The sequence below is a fragment of the Saccopteryx bilineata genome, chromosome 2 (assembly GCF_036850765.1).
Source record: "Saccopteryx bilineata isolate mSacBil1 chromosome 2, mSacBil1_pri_phased_curated, whole genome shotgun sequence".
NCBI classification, from domain to species: Eukaryota; Metazoa; Chordata; class Mammalia; order Chiroptera; family Emballonuridae; genus Saccopteryx; species Saccopteryx bilineata.
Genome location: NC_089491.1, coordinates 98,692,770 through 98,719,633, shown reverse-complemented (window position 1 = coordinate 98,719,633; position 26,864 = coordinate 98,692,770). Strand labels below are relative to the sequence as shown.

The window sequence follows — 26,864 nt, the reverse complement described above, 5'->3', positions numbered from 1 at the left end:
GCAACCAATAAGTATATAACTAAGTGGAATGAGTCTCTCGCTCTCCTTCTCTTCCTCCCTCTCACAAATCAATGGGGAAAATAAATAAATAAATAAATGGCTTTATGCACCCCCATACTCAGTGCAGCATGATTTACTGTATCAAAGACACAGAAACTAGTCCACCAATGATTGAATGAATAATGACAATGTGGTGTGTGCACACATGCATGATGGTACATTATTCAACCATAATAAAGGAAGTCCTGCTATTTCCAACATGAATGGACATTAGGGCATTATGAAATAAGTCATACAGAGAAAGACGAATACCATATGATCTCACTTGTATGTTAATTCTTAAAAAAAAAAAGAAAAAAACACAATACAAACTGAAATCCACAGGTACCAAAATGTACAAACTTTGAGTTATAAAATAAGTAAGTCACGGGGGTGTAATGTACAGCACAGTCACTGGAGTTAATAATACATATTGTATGTCTGAGAGTTGTTATTGTATGTAGAAAGTTCTCATCAGAAGAAAAACTGAAACTATGTGTAGTCATTGATGTCAACCATACTTACTGTGGTGATCACTTCACAATATATACAAATGCTGAATCATTATGTTGTACACCTGAAACTAATATATGTCAACTATATCCAATTAAAAAAAACCCATTGTTCAAAATCAAGCAATTTAGTCTACTAATGTAATGTTTATAAGTATCTTTTGTGAATTCTTACTTAATAGCAAACATTTACAAAAATTAAGCAATAAAATTTTTGATGCAGTTAAAAAAAGATGAGAGGAGAGGTCCATGCAGAACAAAATCCCAAGGCCTAAGACAAGCTGAGGCCCTCTGCCTCCCATTTGGGCAAGTGGCACTGCTAGCAATAAGCAAGTGTCAGGAAAAACACAGTGCCCTCACTTCCTGACCAAATGCTGAGGCTGGGAGACTGTGGAAGGAAGCTTTATAGGCTACCCCTACCCCTGACACAAAGCAAACTTGAGAAAGAGGGCATGCCATTCCCACTTTCCACTAGAATGGCTCCTGCAAACACAGTAGGATGCTTTGTCAACTTTTCACATCCTACACTAAGCGATCCCAAGCAGGGAGAAATAGAAAGGAGGAACCTGGAGAGAGGTAGCCTTTACATTTGTGTATGAAAGTCCTGAGATCACCACCAAATGGGCCACAAACAAATCTGACCAGAAACATTAAAACAAAAAATAATGAGAAGTGAACTATGATGTAGAATATCTCCCATAATTCACATTGGCCTCAAGGCTGTGTACAGGAGAGACAAACCAGGATAGCACAGTTAAACTATAGCCCGTAAAAGTGAGCCACGATGTGCTTTAGAATAAAAGTATGTTGACAAGAACAAATGCAAAAATGGCAAAATAGACTAGTGGGGCTATCCTTGCCCAGAAACACTGAAAATCATTGCAATATATGTCAGAATCACACTTAGTGGAATTTAGGAAGATAATAACACACTTACAGCAACCAACCAAACAATTAACCAGGAGGAGGACCACTAAACAGGAGCGGAAAGTTTTGCAGTGCTTTGGTTTATGTTAACTACACCCCCAACCTGCATAGAGTGGCGGTTTTGAAGATGGCATCTCATTTTCCAGGTGTGGGAACATTGTACTAACCACAACAAAGTGGATCTTGTTCCCAAATGAATTGTTTGTTTTGATGTCTATGTGGAGCCCTGAGGATTAATGAAAGGGGCATGGCTATTTTTCACCTAACTCATAACTTTCTTGGAGTAAAGACAATACTGCAGAGGACATTTCTCAAAGACTTTGACAAGTCTCTTGCCTAGGGCAGAATAACTGTTAAGGCAAACAACAGACATGCAAAAGCCAAGGAAGAAAAAGGTGCAGAGTGAGAACCTTTAGAGAATAAGGAATTTGAAAAAAGTATATCAAGAAACTAGCTAGAAAGCCACGTGAATGTCTAGGGCAGGTGAATGCTAAAAAATACCTAAAAAGACAATAAGCTTTCACCTCTGGCTGATCTTTAGACTAATGGCAGACAGGGGGTAAAGGCTGAGGCAGAACTATGAAGCCTTGCTGAGTGCTGAAGTAAGTAAAGTGCCCCAATACAAAGCCCAAATAGACCTGTGGTGGCACAGTGGATCAAGTGTTGACCTGGAATGCTGAGGTTGCCATTTCGAAACTCTGGGCTTATTGGGTGAAGGCACAAATGAGAAGCTACTATGATTTGATGATTACTGCTCCTTACTCCCCCTTTCTCACTCTCTCTTTCTCTCTCTCTCTCTCTCTCTCCTCTCTTTAAAAATCAGTAAATAAAATCTCTCTCTTTTTTTTAGCAAGAGAGAAAGAGATAAAAAGGTGGAGAGAGATGAGAAGCATCAACTTGTAGTTGCACCACTTTTACTTGTTTATTGATTGCTTTCTCATATATATCTTGAGGGGTTCCAGCCAAGCCAGTGACCCCTTGCTCAACCCAGCAACCTTGGGCCTCAAGGCAGCAACCTCTGGGCTCAAGCCAGTGACCATAGGATCATGTGTACGATCCCACACTCAAGCTGGCAATCCTGTGCTCAAGCCAGCGGTCTTGGGGTTTCAAACCTGGGACTTCAGCATCCCAGGTCGACACTCTAGCCACTGTGCTACCACCAGTCAGGCAATAAATAAAATCTTAAACACAAACAAACAAACAAAAAAGGCCAAAATGCCAATCCCTGGAGATAATATATTTTTCTTTTATTTCCTTTTGGTACATTACAATATTCAAAATGTATTCAACAACAACAAAACATAAGCAAGCAAAAAATACAGTGTGTCCGTAAAGCCATGGTGCACTTTTTTTTTTTTTTTTTTTTAAATATATATTTTATTTATTCATTATAGAGAGGGGAGAGAGAGAGAGAGAGAAGGGGAGATGAGCTGGAAGCATCAACTCCCATACGTGCCTTGACCAGGCAAGCCCAAGGTTTTGAACTGGCAACCTCAGCATTTCCAGGTTGACACCCCATCCACTGCACCACCACAGGTCAGGCCCATGGTGCACTTTTGACTGGTCACAGGAAAGTAACAAAAGACGATAGGAATGTGAAATCTGCACCAAATAAAAGGAAAACTCTCCCAGTTTCAACCTATTCAGTGCAGTTTGATGTGGGCTCACACACAGATTTTTTAGGGCTCCTTAGGTAGCTATCCCGTATAGCCTCTACAGACTTGTCATTGACTGATGGCCTACCAGAACGGGGTTTCTCCACCAAACTGCTGGTTCCTTCAACTGCTCATCCCACTGAGTAATGTTATTCCTATGTGGTGGCACTTCGTTATAAACGCGCTGATATTCACGGTGCACTTTGGTCACGGATTCGAATTTAGCGAGCGACAGAACACACTGAACTTTCCTTTGTACTGTCCACATCTCAACTGGCATGGCCATGGGCTGCTCCACTGTACAGACGGTGTTACGTCATCATTTGCGCATGCGCACATGCTGCCACATCATCCTAGAGAAACTGGGAGGGTTTTCCTTTTATTTGGTGCAGATTTCTATCGTCTTTTGTTGCTTTCCTGTGACCGATCAAAAGTGCACCATGACTTTACGGACATACTGTATATATAATGGCTCAACTACAGGGAAAAAAAATAGAAACTGTCCTTAAGGAAACACAGAGTGGAATTATTAGACAAAAATGATAAATCAACATATCCTAAATAAGTAAAGAGAACTCAAGGAAATCAAGAGAACAACATATACAACAAACAGAGAATACCAGTAAGAGACAAATTATAAAAAGAAAATAAATATAAATTTTAGAACCAAAAAGTACAAAAAAAAAAATAAAAAAGTTATTTAAAAGGCTTCAATAGTAGATTTGAACAGGCTGAACAATCAGCAAAAATGAATATAGGTAAAGTGAAATTATCTACTTTAAGTGAAAGGAAAAAAGATAATGAGAAAGAAAGCAGACCCTAAAAAACATGTGGGACACCGTCTAAAATACCAACATGCACATAATGGGAGTCCCAGACAAAGAGCTGAGAGAAGGGAGCTAAAAGTGTATCTCAAGAAATAATGGTCAACTGCTCCCAAATTTGATGAAAAAATTATATAAATCTAAGAAGCTCACAGACTACTACAAATAAAAACTCAGAGATCCATACCAAGACAAACACTCAAACTGTCAAAAAGCAAAGAAAGAATTCTTAAGAGTGATGAGAGAAGTAACTCAATACAAAAGAAATTACCAGTAAGACTAAGAGCTGATCTGCCTTCAAAAACAGAGATCAGGCCCTGGCCAGTTGGCTCAGTGGTAGAGCGTCGGCCTGGCGTGCGGGAGTCCCAGGTTCGATTCCCAGCCAGGGCACACAGGAGAAGCAGACAGGAGAAGCACCCATCTGCTTCTCCACTCCTCCCCCTGTCCTTCCTCTCTGTCTCTCTCTTCCCCTCCCGCAGCCAAGGCTCCATTGGAGCAGAGTTTGCCCGAGTGCTGAGGATGGCTCTGTGGCCTCTGCCTCAGGCGCTAGAATGGCTCTGATTGCGGCAGAGCAACGCCCCAGATGGGCAGAGCATCACCCCCTGGTGGGCGTGCCGGGTAGATCCTGGTCGGGTGCATACGGGAGTCTGTCTGACTGCCTTCCTGTTTCCAACTTCAGAGAAATACAAAAAAAAACAAACCCCAAAAAAACACACAAAGGTTAGAAGATAATGGGATGACATTTAATGTGCTAAGGAAAAAGTCAAACAATAATTCTGAATTGTTAATGGCAAAACTATACTTCAACAATGAAGGAGAAATCAAGATATTCCCTAATATTAAAAAGCTGAGAGCCTGACCTGTGGTGGCGCAGTGGATAAAGTGTTGACCTAGAAGGCTGAGGTTGCTGGTTTAAAACCCTGGGCTTACCCGGTCAAGGCACATATGAGAGTTGATGCTTCCTGCTCCTCCCCCCTTCTCTCTCTCTCTCTTCTCTAAAATGAATAAATAAATTAAAACTTAAAAAAAAAAAGCTGAGAGAATTTATTACTAAAACGCTCAACCTACAATAAATGCTAAAGGGAATACCCTCAGGCTAAAATGAAAGAATATTGGACAATAACTCAAAAAAAACACAGGTTACATAGATAGATAACAAAGACAGTATTATTGCATTTTTTTGTTTACAACCCCTCCTTTTTCTTATATAAGAGACAAATGAATCAAGTAATAATTGCAAATTCATATTAATGGGTATACTACACATAAAGATATAATCTGTAATAATATAAAAGGAGGAACAAAAATATAAGGAAACACTTTTTGCATATTAGTAAAGCAAAGCTGATATTAATTCAAAATAGTTTGTTAAAAGTTTAAGACATTTATTGTAGTACTCAAGGTAGTCACTATGAAATGACCAAAAAAATTAAACAGATAAATGAGAAGGGAATCAAAATGGTACACTACAAAAATCAATTAAACATTAAAGAAGACAGTTACGAAGAAATAATAAAAAGACATGACATATAGAAAACAAATAGCAAAATGACAGAAGTAAATACTTCCTTATAGTAATTACTTTAAACTGTAGATGGGTTAAATTCTCCAACAAAAAGGCCAATCAGAAAAACAAGTTTTTTTCAAATGATCCATCCATATGCTATCTATAAGAAATTCACTTTAGAGGTAAAAAATGAGGCTTGAAAAAGATGTCATGCAAATAGTAACCAGAATAGAGCTGGGGTGGCTTTATTATCACTAGACAAACTAGGCATTTAGTTAAATATTGTTATTAGACACAGACAAAAGTAAAGATTAGAAGAGGAAGCGTGGGGGAAGGCAGAAGAGAGAGAAATGGTGATGGAAGGAGGCCTGACTTGGGGTGGTGAACACACAGTGCAATGTACAGATGGTGTATTCTGGAGCGGTACACCTGAGATCTACGTAATTTTGTTAATATCAAAACCAATAAATCCAATTAAAAAAATAAAAAAACTCTTATAGTATCAAAAACTAGGAGACAAAAAATTACATTTATATTGATAAAAGGGTCAACTCACCAAAAAGCTATTAATAATAGGGTTAATTCATCAAGAGATAACACATATAAACCTAACAAAGAATCTGAAAATATATTAAGTATGACTTGACAGAATTAAAGAGAGAAATAAACAAGTCAGCAGTAACAGCTGGACACTTCAGTACTCCACATTTAATAATGGATAGAACTAGACAAAAGGTCTGTAAAGAAATAGAGGATATAAACACTACAAACGATTGTACCCAACAGACATATACAAAACATGCTACCCAACAGCAGAATATATATCATTCTTAAGTGCACATAAAGAATTTGAATGGTGACATAAGAGAAATGGTCACATGAGATATCCCTCGAAGTTTCAATATTTTGAACAGCTATAACGTAACAATTCCCTGCTCAACCTACAAACACACCAGAAATCTGCACGTTGAAGCATCTAAAGGTGAGCAAGTGGGAAAAAACGGGGGAGGCATGAAGGGAAGACTGAGATAACCCATGAATGCAGCCCTGCAGCTAGGAGCTCATGGCAGGGCTCAGCCCAAAGAGGGGAGAAATCAAGTTGTGACTGGCACTCCATTCAGCCAGGAGGAACAAAGAGATTCAGTGCACATTCGCACAGGAGTTAGCAGTGCAAGCTGCAGCTGAACCAGGGACCTGGGCAAGGACACAGCACGGGGGAGCAGCCATGGTTGTCTTCACAGGCAGCATTCCAAACAGAGAAACAAAGGCACAGAGCTCTGCCGTCCTGAAGCATCCCAGATTTCCTCTTCTGTCAAACTTGGTGTTGGGTTGTATAGCAACTTATCTGCAATCTGATAACTGTTACTACAGAATCACATCTTTCCCTGACAATAAGGTACACTCTTCACAGGTCCCAGGATGACAGCACAAGGGGGACCCCTGAAGTCTGGAAGGGAAAAACAAAGAAATTGGCCAGTTCTCCTGGGCTTACAATTACAACTATACTGAACACAGCTTCTGGCTGTGGGGATGCACTGGGATTTCACAAAGCTAAAAAAATCTTGTGATTCAGCACCACCTACTGAATAAAAATGGAAATACCTCATCAAATTAAACTGCTACTGCCTGGCCTGTGGTGGCACAGTAGATAGAGCATTGATTTGGAACACTGAGGTCGCTGGTTCAAAACCCTGGGCTTGCGTGGTCAGTGCACATACGACAAGCCATCAATGAACAAGTAAAGTGAAGCAACTATGAGTGATGCATCTCGTTCCTTCTCTCTCTCTCTCTCTCCTGTCTCTGTAAAATCAATAAATAAAAAATTTAAATATATATTTTAAGAATAAATAAAATAAACTGCTAGAGAAGTGCCATTCATATGTAAATGCTTACAGAAGGAATCTACCAAATACCATGTATAACTAAGGTACTGAGGCAGCTCAGAAGGAAAATGAATCACCAGAAAACATACTTAAAGACATGGAAATAGATTATATAAATGGCAAAGAATTCAAGATTGCAGTTCTGATAATAACAAGACGTGAGAAAATATAAATAGGCATTTAATAAGCTCAAAGAACAAATCAAGGAACAGAATGAGTACTTTACCAAAAACACTGAAACTTTAAAAAAGAGCTAAACAGATAATTCTGGATATGAAGAACTCAATAAAAAAGTTCATGAGTGAACTAGGAAACATAAGAAACAAAGCAGCCCAAATGAAGGAAAGAATTACTAATACAGAAGACAAAAACCTAGAAAATATTGGGAGGAAGACACACTTGAGCATTAAAAAAAAATGAAAGGATTCTGTGCGAACTGACTCCATCAGAAAGAGCAAAATAACAAGAGGCATACCAGAAGAAGAGGGAAGGCGATGAAAAGCCCATTCAAACAAATAGTGGATGACAACTTCCCAAGCCTATGTAAAGAACTAAGACCTTGAATCCAAGAAGCAAACAGAACTCCTAGTTACCTCAATCCAAAGAGGACTTCTTCAAGGCACAATGTATATTAAAACTGTCAAAAATTAATGGCAAAGAAAGAATTCTCAAGGCAGCCAGAGAAAAGGAAAAAACCTATAAAAAAATCCCATTAGGTTATTATTGAACTTTATAGCAGAAACTCTATAAGCTAGAAGAGAGTGGAACCAAATATTCAAATCACTGAAATAGAAGAATTACCAGGCAAGAATATATTAAAGTTATCCTATAAATATGAAGGAGAAATAAAGACTTTTTCTCCCAGACATACAAAATCTGAGGAAATTTATCACCAGAAGACCCCAACTGCAGGAAATACTCAAGGGGGTTATTCTACCTGAAATAAAGAACAAAACATCACAGAACTACAAGTAAGATCACCAACAAACTTAGACCATAAGTAGGGATAATTTGTGACAACAAAAACATATAAGGAAAGAGAGTAAAGATCTGAATTTGCAAAGAAAGATGGAGATCACATGCATTCAAAAGTAAAAGGACTACTGTATATATGAAACTGACTTTTGCATAAAACTAATAATAATCACACAAACATAAAGTACAAACTGAGGAACATAGCTTAAAAAAAAGGAAACATAGGAAAAAAGTATGGAATACCACCAAGCAAAAACATTAAACATAAAGACAAAGAAAAATAACCAACAGTAGAGCACTACCAGAAAAAAAAGATAAAATGGCTATAAGAGATATTCACACATCAATAATCACCCTAAATATAAATGGACTTCATTTACCAATAAGAATGCATGAAATAACAGACTGGGATCAAAAAACAAAACCCAGCCTTACCTGTGGTGGCAGAGTAGATAGAAAGAAAGGCAGAGAGAGACAGAGAGACAGAAACATTGATCTACTGCTGTATGTGCCCTGACCAGGGATTGGCAGAAATCTTTGCATATCAGAACAAAGCTCTTAACTGAGCGATACCACCAGAGCAAAAAGATAGCATTTAAAACAAGAAAAAAGCAGTTCAGTACCTACAAGGGAGCTCCCAAAAGACATCCAGCTGATTTCTCTACAGAAACTTTGCAGGCCAGAAAGGATTAGCAAGAAATATTCAAAGTGATGAATATTTCTTACAATATTGTAGGAATATTTTCTACAATCAAGATTACTTGACCCATCAAGACTATCATTTAGAATCAGAGGATACAAAAAGACAAGAAAAAACTAAAGGAGCTCGTCACCACCAAACCAGTGTTACATGAAATGTTAAGGCGGGGTGTCAGTTCCTCTACGTTCTGATTCGGCTGTCCCAGTCCTCTTCATGGCAGACCCTGAGGAAGTGAGGGTTTCTGCGCAGCCCCCGCTGCTTCCCTCCTCTCTCTTGTCTTCAGACATCTCTTCCACATCTTCCCCCAGAGTCCCAGGGACTTTAGACTGGCCAGTTCTGAGAAGGAGCAGTGGCCGGACAATGGACCCACTGGAAGAGGGGGAGCTGCAGATTGGAGACCCAGCATTTTCAGTACCCAAACTTCTTGAAGCCACATCTGCAGCAGCAGCTCATGTGGAAGAACTTGCCTTCAAATACACAGAAAATGCACACTTCCTTATAACATGGCAGGACCTCTCGAAAGAAGGCTATGATTCTTTGAAGCCTAACAACTGATTTGACTGTGGAATAACTCATAATTTCTCATTTATGATATCTGCACATGTAACATATGTACAGGATAATCTCCAGTAGTTCTGTATACTCAAAACAAATTTTTTCTTGGTTTTCTTCAAAAAGGAAGAATGGAAAGGAAAGGAGAGGAAAGGAGAAGAGAGGGGAGGGGAGGGGAGAAAAGAATGTTAAAGGGTCTTGTTTTGGAAGAAGAAAAATAATAGAACATGTTGACAGTTGCCAGATGAGAGAGGGGTTGGGGGAAGGGTGATACAGGGGAAAGGATTAAGACAGGGGTCCCCAAACTACAGCTAGGCCCGTGGGTCGCATGCGGCCCCCTGAGGCCATTTATCCAGCCCCCGCCGCACTTCTGGAAGGGGCACCTCTTTCATTGGTGGTCAGTGAGAGGAGCATAGTTCCCATTGAAATACTGGTCAGTTTGTTGATTTAAATTTACTTGTTCTTTATTTTAAATATTGTATTTGTTCCCGTTTGTTTTTTTTTACTTTAAAATAAGATATGTGCAGTGTGCATAGGGATTTGTTCATAGTTTTTTTTATAGTCCGGCCCTCCAACGGTCTGAGGGACAGTGAACTGGCCCCCTGTATAAAAAGTTTGGGGACCCCTGGATTAAGAAGTACAAATTGGTTGTTACAGAATAGTCATGGGGCTGTAAAGTACAGCACAGGGAACAGAGTCAACAATATTCTAATAACTCTGTATGGTACCTGGTAGGTATTAGACTTATTGGGGGATCATTTATTTAAATTATATAAATGTCTAACCATTGTGCTGTACACAGATGGATAAGCTAAAACTCTGCTCAGTATGCCACCACTAGAATAGGTAGGAAAATTTGAAAAAGACACACACACACATACACACACACACACACACACACAAAAGATACACACAACTTTTACAAATTACAAGTACTGTCAGTGAAATTTAAAACTCAACGAATGGGCCTGACCAGGCGGTGGCACAGTGGATAGAGCGTCGGACTGGGATGTAGAGGACCAGGGTCAAGACCTCAAGGTAGTCAGCTTGAGCGCGGGCTCATCTGGTTTGAGCAAAGCTCACCAGCTTGGAGCCAAGGTCGCTGGCTTGAGCAAGGGGTTACTCCAGGGGTAGTCAACTATTTTATTCCTACCACCCACTTTTGTATCTCTGTTAGTAGTAAAATTTTCTAACCGCCCACTGGTTCCACAGTAATGGTGATTTATAAAGTAAGGAAGTAACTTTACTTTATAAAATTTATAAAGCAGAGTTACAGCAAGTTAAAGCATATAATAATAATTACCAAGTACTTTATGTCGTATTTTCACTAAGTTTGGCAGAATAAATCTTTATAAAACAACTTATTGTAGTTAAATCTATCTTTTTATTTATACTTTGGTTGCTCTGCTACCGCCCACCATGAAAGCTGGAACGTCCACTAGTGGGCGGTAGGGACCAGGCTGACTACCACTGGGTTACTCCGTCTGCTGTAGCCCTACGGTCAAGGCAAATATGAGAGAGCAATCAATGAACAACTAAGGTACCGCAACGAAAAACTGATGATTGATGCTTCTCATCTCTCTCCGTTCCTGTCTGTCTGTCCCTATCTATCCCTCTCTCTGACTTTCTCTCTCTGTAAAAAAAAAAACAAAAAAACCCCCAAAAAACCCAACTCAACGAATTGGAGTTTAATAGTTTAGTCACAGAATGAAGAAATAATTACTGAACTGAAATACAGATCTGAGAAATAATCAGGAATAAGCACAAATTTATGAAGAGATAGAAAATATAAAGACAAGTCAGATGCAGAAGATAATATTATTATTCCCTAAATTCCATAATAAGATTCAGAAAAAAAATCAAGAAAGAATTCTGCTTCTACTTAGGATGTAAAAAGCTACAGAAAAGGTTACTCTCAACCTAACATCAAGAAAAATCTGAATAATCTATAAAATCATAATCTTTCTTGAGCTCACTAAAGACCTGAAGTCACACGACAACAAAGTAAATGAACATTTTTCTCCCTCGAAGGAGGACAGGACACATAAACTGTTCATCTTTGCTTAAACATAGAGGAGGGAAACAGCCACCACACAAATGGGTAGGAAGAAGTCAGCTAAAATTTTAACAAATTCTTAAAGGATAGATGTTAAGTACAGTGTCATTTACAACAGATAAGAACCCAAGAACAAGGACTCACTCCATCAGAAAGACTGGAGGCATGCAGCAACCTGGAGAGAGCTCTCCTCAGAGGCACAGGCATGGAGATGTGATTAGCTGCTGCTGGGGGTGCAAAACGAAGCCAGAATTCTTCTATGGCGAGAGGCAAAAATCCTAACCTGCTGAAGAAGAGGCAGCAAAACAATGGGGGGAAAATACCCTACTTCTGAGGGAGGAACAGAAGTCAAATCCACTTGACTCTGGGAGAAGGGCAATAAACACTTTTGCTACCAAGACCCACTGCTACGGGAAGAGTGGCAGAGCCAAAAACTTCTGTTCCAGGGTAAGGCAGGAGATCCACTGAGCCCAGAAACCTACACTAAATCCAAGCCTACCTCTGCTACTGGGTGAGGGACAATGATGTCTCTCACCAAACGCCATTGAGTTTGGCTACACTGGGAAGGAGCAGAAGAGCCCTACTCCAAAGGTACAGGTCCACAGGACCTGCCCAGTACTGAGGACAGACCATGAAAACACAGAACTCCCTTTGTTCCCATATGAACCCAGCACCAAGTAACAAGCATCAATGTCTACTGCTAATGGCACATCACATGCACAGAGAAAGATTCCCCATGAGGTGTACATACATAGGGACTTGCTGAAAACTAAGAGTGATGCTGGGACACCAAGGAAAACCCTCAAGTTCCCAAATCCCCATTAAAAGCATAAGAAAGAATTGAATTTGAATTTACTACTGGAAGAAATTGAAGCCTGTGGTGCCTGAAGTTAATGAAAGCAACAAACCCCAAACCCAGCTCAAAAGCTGACTACCTTAAATTAACCCCCACATTAACAGCCTGACCATGTGCCTACTTCTGAGCATAAACACTATTTGCTTCAGTCTCTACTATTTTTTCAAATTTAATAATTTCCATCATTTAATAAAAAAGAGATTATGACAAATATTCAAAAAAGAAACACCTATTGTAGCCTGGCCTGTGGTGGCGCAGTGGATAAAGCGTTGACCTGGAAATGCTGAGGTCGCCAGTTCCAAACCCTGGGCTTGCCTGGTCAAGGCACGTATGGGAGTTGATGCTTCCAGCTCCTCCCCACCTTCTCTCTCTGTCTCTCTCTCCTTTCTCTCTCCCTCTCTGTTTCTCTCTCTCCCTTTCTCTTTCTTCTCTAAAATGAATTTTAAAAAAATTAAAAGAAAAAAACCCAAAACACCTATTGTAAACTAATCAGAAGAATCACACTCAAAGATGATTGAGATGTACTACCGACAGGGAGTTGCAAATAACTATGATTAGAAATCACAGAGACAGAAGGAATGGTGGTGGCTGGGGACTGGGGAAAGGGGAAATGGGAGCTCTTGTTAAACACATACATATACAGTTTCAGTTTTACAAAAAGAAAAAAGTTATGGAGATGGATGATGGTCATGTACAATATTATGAATGTATTTAATACCACTGAACTGTACACTTAAAAATGGTTAAGAGGGCCTGACCAGGAGGTGGCGCAGTGGATAGAGCATCGGACTGGGATGCAGAGGACCCAGGTTCGAGACCCCAAGGTTGCCAGCTTAAGCGCAGGTTCATCTGGTTTGAGCAAAAGCTCACCAGCTTGAACCCAAGGTCGCTGGCTCCAGCTAGGGGTTACTCGGTCTGCTGAGGGCCTGCGGTCAAGGCACATATGAGAAAGCAATCAATGAACAACTAAGGTGTTGCAACATGCAATGAAAAACTAATGATTGATGCTTCTCATCTCTCTCCGTTCCTGTCTGTCTGTCCCTGTGTATCCCTCTCTCTGACTCACTCTCTGTCTCTGTAAAAAATAAAAAAAATAAAAAGGTTAAGAGGTAAATTTCATGCTATATATATTTTACCACAATGGGAGTTGATGCTTCCTGCTCCTCCCCCCTTCTCTCTCTCTCTCTCTCCCCCCTCTCTATAATGAATAAATAAAATCTTTAAAAAAAATGGCGGAGGCCCTGGCCGGTTGGCTCAGCGGTAGAGCGTCAGCCTAGCATGCGGAGGACCTGGGTTCGATTCCCGGCCAGGGCACACAGGAGAAGCGCCCACTTGCTTCTCCACCCCTCCGCCGCGCTTTCCTCTCTGTCTCTCTCTTCCCCTCCCGCAGCCAAGGCTCCATTGGAGCAAAGATGGCCCGGGCGCTGGGGATGGCTCTGTGGCCTCTGCCTCAGGTGCTAGAGTGGCTCTGGTCGCAACAGGGCGACGCCCAGGATGGGCAGAGCATCGCCCCCTGGTGGGCAGAGCGTCGCCCCTGGTGGGCGTGCCGGGTGGATCCCGGTCGGGCGCATGTGGGAGTCTGACTGTCTCTCCCTGTTTCCAGCTTCAGAAAAATGAAAAAAAAAAAAAAAAAAAAAAAAAGGGCGGAAAAGAGTATGAAATAGTCTTGTGTCTTAAATGTCAGGGATAGTTTCAAAAATATGTGTGTAAGAATAAATTAAATAAAACTGACAAAATACTGGTAATTGATGAAGGTGTTAATGTGTAGTTGCAGGTTAATTACCACCTTATTTTTTTATATATTTGAAAATTTCCATAAAACATTAAAAAATTAATTATGATTAATATGTTGAGATCTAGTGAAAATTTTGGACAGCACTCATGAACAAATGTGGAATTTCAGCAGAAAGAGAAATTAAGAATCAAATGAAAATGCTAGAAGTAAAAAAAAATTACATTGCAGTTGAAGAATTCCTTCAATGAGTTCATTGGCTGACTGGACTTTAACTGAGGAAAGAAGCTGTAAATTTGAAGATAGGGTAGTAGAAACTATCCAGGTTGAAATGTGAAGAATAAAAAAGAGAATAGAACATCCACACAGCACAATAATGTATCAAACTGTCTAACATGTATAAGTGAAACTGAAGAAAAATAGACAGCAGAAGCAGAAATTTAAGTGAGAGGCAGGGAGGTGCCCCAACTGGGATCCACCTGGCAACCCCCTATCTGGAGCTGATGCTTTGCCCATCTGCGGCCAATGCTCTGTCGCTCAGCAACCGAGCTATTTTAACACCTAAGGCAAGGCCATGGAACCATCCTCAGTGCCCAGGGCCAACTCACTCTAACCATTTGAGCCATGGCTGCAGGAGTGAGGGGGGGGACAAGAGAGAGGGAGGGAGGAAGGGAGAGAGGGAGGGAGGGAGAGAGAGGAGGGAAAAGACAGAGAGGGAAAGAGAGGAAGAGAGGGAGAGAGAGAGAACTGAAAGAGAGGGGTGGAGAAGCAGATGGTCACTTCTACTGTGGGAATCAAACCTGGGACAAAAGTAGAACTTGATACACAAGTATCCCATAAATATAGTACAAACTATGGAAAAGAAAAATTAAGACATAGATTTGAAGGCAGCCCCCAAAAAACACATGCACAAAATAACAATATAAGACTTCTTGTTAACAACCTATGCAACCCAGAAGACACTGGAAGGACATCTTTAAAGATGTAAAAGAAGGCCTGACCTGTGGTGGCGCAGTGGATAAAGCGTCGACCTGGAAATGCTGAGGTCGCCGATTCCAAACCCTGGGCTTGCCTGGTCAAGGCACATATGGGAGTTGATGCTTCCAGCTCCTTCCCCCTTCTCTCTCTCTGTCTCTCCTCTCTCTCTCTCTCTCTCTCTCCCCCCCTCTCCTCTCTATAAATAAATAAATAAATAAATAAATAAATAAATAAATAAATAAATAAATAAAAGATGTAAAAGAAAAACTGTTAACCCTAGTCCATGGGCAACAACACAGCCCCTGTTTTCCTCCCACTTCTCAGTTTCTTTTCTAATTCCTTTGCAAGGTCCTTCTCTTTCATTCAGCTGTACATTTTAGAATTCCTCAGGGTTCAATTCCAGTGCTTTCCCTATTTTTACTCTGTATCCTTTCCATAGGTAATCTCATTCCTGCTCCAGGCTTTACTTTTTCCTCCAGCATTATATCTCCTACCTATACCATTTCTGAGCTGCCTAGTTCACAGCCTTTCCTTCAGTGTTTCACAGGCACTCAATTTAACATGTCCCAACTAAAGTTACAATCTCACTCACTTGGTCCTCTTCCAACTTTCCCTATCTCAACAAATGCAATCACCTTCAAGAAGTTATCCCTGTCAATGACTCCTGACTCCTCTGATTCAATAACACTATGCCCATTCAATGGTGCTTCCTGTGTTTTTTTTTCTTTTGAGAGAGAGACAGACAGACAGGAAGGGAGAGAGATGAGAAGCATCAATTCTTCACTGCAGCACCTTAGTTGTTCATTGATTAATTTCTCATATGTACCTTGACCAGGGGGCTCTAGCTGAGCCAGTGACCCTTTGCCCAAGCCAGCAACCTTGGGCTAAAGTCAAAGACCATAGGGTGTTGTCTATGGTCCCACACTTAAGCCAGTGATCCTATGCTCAAGCTAGTGAGCCTGTGCTCAAGCTGGAGACCTCAGGGTTTTAAACCTGGATCCGAAGCATCCCAGATGGATACTCTATCTACTGTGCCACCGCCTGGTTCAGTTTTGCTTCCTAAATATCTCCAAATCCATCCAGCTCTCTACCTCAACTACCATTATTCTAACTCAAACTACAAACTTATGTTGTATGAATGTCTTACTAGACAGTCATTTACCCTTCTGCACCCACCATTGTACCCCTTCAATCTGCTCTCCCTTCAGCATACAGAATAACTCCTTATAGACTCCCTCAGGCTCTGCTTAAAACCTTTCAAAGCTTCACATTGGTCTTAGGACCTTAGGACTGTGACTGAATTCCTTACACCAAACTCCACATAATACATACCTTTCATACTTTGCTAGCTTCATCTATACCACAATCCCTTGCTTTGCCATTCTCTAATCACTCTGGCTTCATGTCAACTATTCACAGATGCCATGCTCTCTCCTAGCAAACTGCTTACGCACAAGCTATTCTGTCAAAGACCCTTTTGTTTATGCCTATTCATTTTTCAGAGGTCAGCTCAAGTTTCAGGAAATCATTCTATGTTTTCCCCCAAAGTCAAGTTCCTGATGTATGCTTCAATAACATTATGCAACTCTTCTCTGTAGCAATTAACATTGGCACAATCTTAGATTTATTTCTGTGATTATTTAATAACCGTGTTCTCCACTAGGCTATAAATTCCATGACGATCAAGGCTTATTTATATGTTTTTGCTCTCAATTTAATGTTAATGCCTAATGCATAGCAACATATAAAATTTTATTGAATGAAAGAATAGATATAGAGACTATAAGCTTATATATAATAATGGTGTTATATTTTCAGAGATATTTGATATTTACTTATCAAGAAGAGAGAAAAGGTAAACTCAAAACTACAGAGTGAAAACAATCCCCCCAAAAATAAATTTGTAAAATATCTTACCTTGACACAAATTCACTTAATTCTGAATATACAGTGGGCTCCGTTATTATGTTGAGGTCAGTAATAACAGAAGATAAATTCTCCTTATTCTAAAATGTTAAAAAAAGTTTTTTGTATCAGAGTACAATAAACATTTAAACAAAATAAAGTCAAAAAAATTTAAAAGGTTATGAAAAATGAAATGCCACCAAGTAATAGGAAAAATTAATCTACAGAAGGTACTGAAAATATTATTTTGTTAAAAGAATAGTCATATCCTTGCTCCATACCAAAATGAACTACAAATGAATTACTTACTTAAATATAAATCATAAAACAGCAGAAGGAAATATTCATTTAACTGATCAGTGAGCAAGGAAAAACTTTCTACAAAATAATAATGAAAAAAAGTAAATAAATTATATTAAAAAACTCAAAACATCTATATAAAAATAATTTTATAACTAAAAGAGAAGCAATAAACTGAAATTTGGTTATTTTACTATAAACCTAACAAAGAGATAGAAAAACTGAAAAGAAAAAGGTAAAGCACATTAACTAAAAACTCAAAGTCAAAAGACAATTTACATGAAAAACAATGTTTAATGTCACTAGTATTAAAAGTCAATTAGAACAATGAGATCCCAAGGTTCAGAGTCCTGGGCTTGCTTAGTCAAGGCACATATGGGAATCGATGCTTTCTGCTCCTCCCCACCTTCTCTCTCTCTCTCTCTCTGTAAAATAAGTAAATAAAATCTAAAAAACAAACAGTGAGATGATATTTTTTTCTATAAAATCATTTAGGCATGAATAACTTCAAATATTCATAATCTCTGTCCCAGCAATTTGACTTCTAAGAATCTATCCTGAAATAATAAAAAATGAAGACAAAGCCTTCTGGCAATTTTTTACAAAAAGCAAAAATCAACTCAATATTCAAAAATGGGGACTGCTAAATATAAACATATATTTTGCCCCCCCCCCTTTTTTAAACATATATTTTGAAACTGCAAATTCAGGTTTTCTTTACTCTAGTAAATTTTCTTCTGTTATATATTTGCCTATAATTTTTTTCCTATCCTTATTTCTGGAATAATCATATATTAACTCTCTACTGTCTCTCTTCCTTATTTTTCTTCTTTTCAGTTGCTCTTACAGATTTTTCTTAAGCCTATTCTCCATATTCTACTCCTGGCTACTTTTAATGTCATTTTCAGCACTGGAATCATTGTATCTATCCTTCTCTCCTTCCTTTTTTCCTTCCCACTGTCCTCCCTCCTTCCTTTCTCTCAGCTCTCTGTTACTCTTAATTCAATTTTCTTTAAATATTTTCATTTGAGAGTCAGAGCAATTTTATATAACATGTTCTTATATTTCCTGGATTAAGTCTTCCAAGGTGAGTTTATCTCTATTTTCTTAATTTCTTTCATAGTAGTAATTTTGCATAGGTCTTAAATGATGATGAACTCCGCACCATCTTTGTGCTTTGAACTCTGTGGCTCCTATTTGTTAATAGGAGTAGGTCTACAATTTTTTGCTATTTCTTTTTTTTTGTATTTTTCTGAAGCTGGAAACGGGGAGAGACAGACAGACAGACTCCCGCATGCGCCCGACCGGGATCCACCCAGCACGCCCACCAGGGGCGACGCTCTGCCCACCAGGGGGCGATGCTCTGCCCCTCCGGGGCGTCGCTCCGCTGCGACCAGAGCCACTCTAGCGCCTGGAGCAGAAGCCAAGGAGCCATCCCCAGTGCCTGGGCCATCCTTGTTCCAATGGAGCCTTGGCTGCGGGAGGGGAAGAGAGAGACAGAGAGGAAGGGGGGGTGGAGAAGCAAATGGGCGCTTCTCCTGTGTGCCCTGGCCAGGAATCGAACCCGGGTCCCCCGCACGCCAGGCCGACGCTCTACCGCTGAGCCAACCGGCCAGGGCCTTTTTTGCTATTTCTTAGTAACAGTATGGATACTCCTTGACTCTTCTCCATTTGTCTGGGTACAATCTGACTTGTTTCTTTGTATCTTGAGCTGCTGGTGAAATGGTTTATAATATGTTAGTTTTTCAGCTACTAGAGGGTATAGTGGGAATTGTTAGGAACAACTATAGTCTAAGTAGGCTATTTGTGGGCATTCACCACTGTGTCTAATCAAAAACATATATCTCAGCCTGACCAGGCAGTGGTGCAGTGGATAGAGGATCAAACTAGGATGCAGAGGACCCAAGTTCAAAACCCTCAGGTCACCAGCTTGAGCGCAGGCCCATCTGGCTTGAACATGGGCTCACCAGCTTGAGCTCTGGGTCACTGGCTTGAGTGTGGGATCATAGACATGAGTAGGCCTAGAATATGTGAGGTGTTACTACTAAAGAATGAAAAATTTTTAAATAATTTTCATTACCCCATTATACCAGATTCTAAGTAACAAAAACAAACAAAAAAATAAGACAGTCCTTTGTTCCTTTTTTCTCCAAAAAAGCCTGAGTGCCACATATGACATATTCCTAAATCTTGCTGTTTAGAGAGTTTGTGACTACTCCTCATATCTAGCTTACCAGTTTGGTCCTCAAGAAGAATCATAAAATGGCAAACGGCAGAGAGAAAGTAAGTGTTCTTAACACAGCCAGGAAGAACATGCTCTTTTTGTAGCCAAGTAAACCCAAGCAGTTCACAAACACCTATACACTTTGAAATGTGAACAATGACAACTCATGTCTCTTTAAAGCAGGGGTCCCCAAACTTTTTACACAGGGGGCCAGTTCACTGTCCCTCAGACCATTGGAGGGCTGGACTATAAAAAAAAAAACTATGAACAAATCCCTGTGCACACTGCACATATCTTAAAGTAAAAAAACAAAACGGGAACAAATACAATATTTAAAATAAAGAACAAGTAAATTTAAATCAACAAACTAACCAGTATTTCTTTCTTTTTTTTTTTTTTTTTGCATTTTTCTGAAGCTGGAAACAGGGAGAGACAGTCAGACTCCCACATGCGCCCAACCGGGATCCACCCGGCACGCCCACCATGGGGCGATGCTCTGCCCACCAGGGGGCGATGCTCTGCCCATCCTGGGCATCGCCATGTTGCGACCAGAGCCACTCTAGCGCCTGGGGCAGAGGCCACAGAGCCATCCCCAGCGCCCAGACCATCTTTGCTCCAATGGAGCCTTGGCTGCGGGAGGGGAAGAGAGAGACAGAGAGGAAGGCGCGGCGGAGGGGTGGAGAAGCAAATGGGCGCTTCTCCTGTGTGCCCTGGCCGGGAATCGAACCTGGGTCCTCCGCACGCTAGGCCGACGCTCTACCGCTGAGCCAACCGGCCAGGGCTACTAACCAGTATTTCAATGGGAACTATGCTCCTCTCACTGACCACCAATGAAAGAAGTGCCCCTTCTGGAAGTGCGGCGAGGGCAGATAAATGGCCTCAGGGGGCCACATGCGGCCCGTGGGCTGCAGTTTGGGGACCCCTGCTTTAGAGATTTGGCAATTACTATGTTCTGTGCTTTTCAAAGAATATCAACTCTTCCTCTCCTTAGTTTTTTTCTCACATCCCCTAAAACATATGAGACAGACACTACTGGTATTCCCCAATTCTTCACTTCTTTCTGGCCCCAAATTTTCATTTGTTACATGGCCAAGCAAAAATGAAGACTAAACGTCCAGTCTCCCTTGCACTAACTTATTGGTCAATATGTAGGTGAAAATTATGGGTTTTAAGAGTTCTAAAAGGTGTCTTTTAATGGAAAAGGTGAGCCCTTGTTTGCCCTCCCCAGTTCCGGATGTCTAAAATGCTAACACGGCTTGGAAGCCGTGTGGATCATGGCAGAGCCTGATCATCACGCAGCCTTTGAAAACGGGTAAGTTAAACAATTTGTTTAAGCAACAGAGAAATAAGCTTCTAGTACCTGAAACCGCTTTTTTTTTTTTTTACAGAGTCAGAGAGAGGGATAGACAGACAGGAACAGAGATGAGAAGCATCAATCATTAGTTTTTTGTTGCTCGTTGCAACCCCTTAGTTGTTCATTGATTGCTTTCTCATATGTGCCTTGACCGCGGTCTTCAGCAGACTAAGTAACCCCTTGCTCAAGCCAGCAACCTTGGGTTGAAGCTAGTGAGCTTTTGCTCAAACAAGATGAGCCCGCACTCAAGCTGGCTACCTCGGGGTCTCAAACCTGGGTACTCCGCATCCCAGTTCGACGCTCTATCCACTGTAACACTGCCTGGTCAGGCATGAAACTGCATTTTATTTTTAATTTTTCTGTCATACGCAGCTCAACTAATCATAATTTGTTCAGCATGTGAGCTAAGAATATAGCCTTAGGCCATTACTAAATGGTCATAAAATTTTCAATCATGCTTTGGTAGTCTGGGATCAGAATATTAGCTTAAAATACTGTTAACAGGGAACTAAGCACTGGACTAGTGCTGCCACTACCTGGTAGGAGGCAGGAAACACAGCCACTGCAGCAGGGGGAGCAGGGCCTGTGTGGCAGGGCCCACAGAGCTCTGGTCCTGTCTGTGCTACCTCACAGCGGCCACCCAGGATCAGCAAGGCACACCACTGTGGGAACTACAGGGGCCCAGGCTGGTTCATCCTGGGAACACCTCTGGTCAGGAGGGCAATTCTTCAGAAGTACATCATGTTATAAACAATGTCCCCGAACTGTGACCTCGCTGTTGATTATCATTTGACAGTTTCCTTCAAATGCTTAAAATGACCAAAGTACACAACTTAAACAAAATGTTAAAACATGCAGTCTAGAGATTAAAAACAACAAAAAAATGCAGTCCATTTTATCTCTCAGGCTATAACTCTACTAATGAGCACAACAATCAATCTTTGTGCACAACCCTGGAACATCCAGCTCCACTGAGCAGCTCCCTCACCTCAACTTCAAAGGACAGTTTTGGACTTGTGAACAAACCCCCCAAGGGCAATCCTGATTTTGCCCACAGTCTAGCTTCTCCCCACTAACCCACTGGATGACTGAGAAAAAAGATGAACACCTATAACAGAAAAGGCCTGCAGGACCCCAAGGCTACCAGGAAGTCCCCGAGCAGGTGCCCGGGCAATGTATACACTGACTGTGCGGATGTGCTCAAACATGGAACTGGACCTCAAGCCTACGACGCTGCCACTTAACATGGACAGTAGGCATGGGCCATTAAGGGAGGCCAGCATGCAGGTGAGCAGTTGGTGTATCAACACTCTGAGTTTAGGATCTCATCAGCCACAAAGAAAGAAAATGTAGCCGGTCCTTTTGTAATGCAACCTTCTCCAGTGTGACAACATCCAAGAGTTTCTGGGCTGCACTGAAGAGAAGGCTGAGATCCTGGCACAGGCTGTCCATCCCAAATGAGACCACCCATTTGGCTCTATGTTCTGTTTTAGTTGTCAGCAGATAATCATCCAGAACAATATCACTTTGGTGACCCAACATAGACCCAAGGCTTGATGCCAACCTGGGAACAATGCATCTCCCCTTGGGCCACTCATCACCTATGCCCCTGACTGTGTCATATTTGGCTCAACAGGGCTTGGCAATGCCACAATGTAGATGTTCTTGGTCACCTTGGCAGGGTTGAAAGAGGACACTCTGAGGTAGAACAAGCTAGAAGCTCTGTCATCAGATGAGGGGCCTAGGTATCCCTCAGTTCTTTCTCACTCAGCCTGCTGGGGTCAGTGCTGACGATCAGGAAATAGATGTAATGTGTTCTCAAAAAGCAAAGCCTGCCTGATCAGGCGGTGGCACAGTGGATGGAGCATCGGACTGGGATGCAGAGGACCCAGGTTCGAGACCCCGAGGTCTCCAGCTTGAGCGCAGGCTCATCTGGCTTGAGCAAAAAGCTCGCCAGCTTGTGTTCAGGGTCGCTGGCTCCAGCAAGAGGTTACTCGGTCTGCTGTAGCCCCCCAGTCAAGGCACATAAGAGAAAGCAATCAATGAACAACTAAGGTGTCACAACGAGAAACTGATGATTGATGCTTCTCATCTCTCTCCGTTCCTGTCTGTCTGTCCCTATCTATCCCTTTCTCTCTCTCTCTGTTCCTGTAAAAATAAATTAATTTAAAAAAAAAAAAGCAAATCCTCTAGCCCAGATAACTGCACCTAGGCATTCTTGACTAGCTCCTAAGGATGCAGGGGTCTGATTAACGAACATCAAGTCTTGTCCCACATAAAAAGGTACAACGTAGGGCTGTTTATGTGGCTGAGGAAAAGGATAAGAAGTCCCGGTATATGACCATAAATGCAAGCACCTTGCCCACAACACTAAGGACGTGGTGCAATGACTAGTCTATATCCACTTTAGTTATCTGATGACTGAAGCCAAGGCAGCCTTCCTGTCCTTCCTTATCCCTGCCCTCTACACACACTCCCTTGGTAGGCCCAGCTAGCAAAACCAACTGGTTAAAGAATTTTCTGCTATAAAATCATAAACCTGGCCCTGGCCGGTTGGCTCAGCGGTAGAGCGTCGGCCTTGCGAGCGGGGGACCTGGGTTCGATTCCCGGCCAGGGCACATAGGAGAAGCGCCCATTTGCTTCTCCACCCCCCCCCTCCTTCCTCTCTGTCTCTCTCTTCCCCTCCCGCAGCCAAGGCTCCATTGGAGCAAAGATGGTCCGGGCGCTGGGGATGGCTCCTTGGCCTCTGCCCCAGGCGCTAGAATGGCTCTGGTCACGGCAGAGCGAAGCCCTGGAGGGGCAGAGCATCGCCCCCTGGTGGGAAGAACGTTGCCCCCTGGTGGGCAGAGCTTCGCCCCTGGTGGGCATGCCGGGTGGATCCCGGTAGGGCGCATGTGGGAGTCTGTCTGACTGTCTCTCCCCGTTTCCAGCTTCAGAAAAAAATAAAATAAAATAATAATAATAATAATAATAATAATAATAATAAACCCTGCCTTGGTCAGTTCACAAAATTATGCCTAGATCCCACTTTTTCCAGAGCCTGCCTTGGAAGGAGTCAGTGCCTTGTTCTTCTGCTCCACCTCGGCAATGTGTTTGTTGCACATTACCATTACGATTGCTTCCTGATTTTATGTGAAAATCTTAGTCATAAGTATTTCCCTCTGTGTTATGTCTCAGCAGTCCAGTACAACTTGCTGCCATAACCATGTACCAGTTTGGAGTCTAATCCTCCAGCCCAGAGCAGTGTTCAGATGGCATAACTTCATGAAACGCCTGAGGCAACAGCACCCAACTGAGCTGTTTCCAAATTCCTGACCCACAGGAAATGGGTAAGATAATAAAATATTTTTGTTATTGTTTTAAGCCATTAAATTCTAGAGAAATTTGCTAAGCAGCAATAGAAAACAGATAACAAATGGCTGGCATCTCAGCTAACTACTGAGGGCATCCAGGCCTGCTCCTGTAACCTCAGGGCTTGCTCTGCTAGCCCAGGAGCAAGCATCCTAGCCTCCAATAAAGTACCTACACTCAACAACAACCCTACCACATGCACTTGTTGGGGTACTATATCTGTACTTAAAAATTTTTTTGAAATGGTACCACTGCACAAATATGCTACAAAGGAAGCCTGTTTCATTAGCTCTTCCTCAGCTCAGCCACTGCTGGAAGCTGGAACAGGAGAAAAGGGAGGTATTTTTTATTTCAGAGTAACAGAATCTGTTATTACAAAATACTCTTGATTTTACCTGGACTTCCAGAGTCTGAAATTCAACTTGAAATGTAATCATATGGCAATTTCCTGATAATCTGTGTCTCTGTAGAACTTTCTTTACACCTATCAATCAGAAAAACAAATACTTTATTTGCAAATAATTTTTTTCAACTATCCATTAAATAAGTTTGTGTGAATGTCTGTAATACTGATATCGGTATATGTGTGAAATATATTAGTATTTGCATTCAAAATATCTAGAATAATGTACATCAAATTGATTACCTTGTAAAATAGAATTAAATCAATTTGTACTTTCAAGCTCTTCATTATACCAAAGATTAAAGTAAGAAATAGAAATTTTCCATGTAACCACCACTGAGATCAAGATATAGAAATTTCGCCTGACCTGTGGTGGCGCAGTGGATAAAGCATTGACCTGGAAATGCTGAGGTCACCGGTTCGAAACCCTGGGCTTGACTAGTCAAGGCACATATGGGAGTTGATGCTTCCAGCTCCTCCCCCCTTCTCTCTGTCTCTTCTCTCTCTCTGTCTCTCCCTCTCCTCTCTAAAATGAATAAATAAAAAATAAAAAGTATTTAAAAAAATAATAATAATAATTAAAAAAAAAAGATATAGAAATTTCATGGGGTAGTGAACATACAATCCAAAATACAGATAATGCATTGTAGAACTGTACACTTGAGACCTATATTTTACTAACCAATGTCACCCCAGTAAATTTAATAAAAAATGATAAAAAAAAGGAGATGACATCAGAGTAATGGCGGAGTAGGAAGTGATACCAATAAATCTCCCCCAAACCTCAACAAGATCTTCAACCAGAAACAGAAAAACCTATCCTTGGAGCCTCCAGATGTTTCGCAATACATCCAAAGGTATGATCGAGCGAAAAATTGGCTAAATATATAACCAAGCCCCGAAGGAAATAGGGAGTAAGAAATGCTCCGCCTTCCTCACTAACCTAAACAGGGCGATTTTCACTGGAAACTGAGAATATAGAAACTAAGGCGGGCAAAGGGGGTGAATAGATCCAGGCCGCGGCACAAACGGCCGAACCAGGCTGTGGCACAGAGATCAAAGCCAAGGAAAAACTGTTCCTGTGACAACCCAGGCAATACAGCTAACACTCGCGCCAAACCCAGACAAAGAAAGACAAGCGGGGCAGTCATTTTACCTGATCCCCTGGTAGGCGCATAGTGGCGAGAGATTCCTTCCAAAGCCCCCGGAGGGTGTGCCCGTGTTACTCCACAGAGAGGCAGAGTCAGAGGCCTTTGTGTGGGCCGAAAGCCTCCGGGCCGCCCCAGCACCCGGGGAGAGCCACACACGGGGAGGAAGCGAGAGCTAATTCCAACGCTGGAACTTTTCAGTGCGGACGGGAGGTTTCACTCAGAGGGCGAGACTCCGGCCTCACATCCTGGTCTGCGCGCACGGGGAGTGGGAAGGAGACTCCTCCCAGCACCTCCGGAGTGGGAGCCCGTGTTGTCCCACGGAGGGGCAGAGTCGGGGGCCTCTGTGTGGGCCAAGGGTGGAGTCACGGGCTGCCCCAGCGCCTTGAAAGAGCGGCACACAGGGATGAGCGAGAGCCAATTCCAACATTGGAACTTTTCAGTGCGGGCGGGGGGTTTCACTCAGAGGGCGAGACTTCCGGTCTACCATCCTGGTCTGTGCGCGCAGACCCGCCCGTGTTACCAGACAGAGTGACAGAGCCAGAGGTCTTTGAGTAGGCGAAAGCCCGGGCTGATTATGCTAGCAGCTCTGACTGACTGAGCCTTACCCAGAGCCCTGTGCTGAGTGGAAATAAGAGTGGGGAGTTGCCCGCTCTTTGAGCCTCTTACTATCCAGGCAGAGGCAGCAGCAACTCCATAGCTGGATTCTCAGACTGCTGGTTAAGGAAGGAAAGACTAGGAGAGAGGCTCCTGGAACACAGACTCTCTCACTGTCGGAGCCTATAAACGCTAATGAGCCTCGACTGCCAACGAGACTGAAGCACAATACATGACATCGCCATAGAGACTTATCAACTGCAAACCTCTACCTGAGCGTGCCAAAGGGGCAGAACCCGGGGTACAGAGTCGCCGACCAGGAAGAGGGAGAGAAAAGAAAAAGCAAGAAGATAACCTCTGAAAATCAGAATAATCCGCAGACTTTA

At 41.8% G+C, this 26,864-nt stretch overlaps 1 protein-coding gene, 1 non-coding gene and 1 pseudogene across 6 annotated transcripts in view; 2 read left to right on the top strand and 1 right to left on the bottom strand.

Moving 5' to 3' along the window:
- Positions 1 to 26,864, bottom strand: part of CENPP (centromere protein P) — a 261,199-nt gene that overhangs the window by 218,716 nt on the left and 15,619 nt on the right. For all 5 annotated transcript variants that reach the window (XM_066257465.1, XM_066257466.1, XM_066257463.1 and 2 more), the window contains exons 3-4: positions 24,726 to 24,814; positions 17,114 to 17,202 (exon numbers count right to left, since the gene is read on the bottom strand). In XM_066257465.1, the coding sequence (XP_066113562.1) occupies positions 17,114 to 17,202; positions 24,726 to 24,814 (178 nt within the window). The remainder of the gene's footprint in view (positions 1 to 17,113; positions 17,203 to 24,725; positions 24,815 to 26,864) is intronic.
- LOC136322896 (uncharacterized protein C4orf46 homolog pseudogene) lies at positions 9,236 to 9,577 on the top strand (annotated as a pseudogene).
- On the top strand, positions 23,522 to 23,597 carry TRNAA-UGC (transfer RNA alanine (anticodon UGC)). The gene has a single exon. It is a non-coding gene; the product is annotated as a tRNA-Ala (tRNA).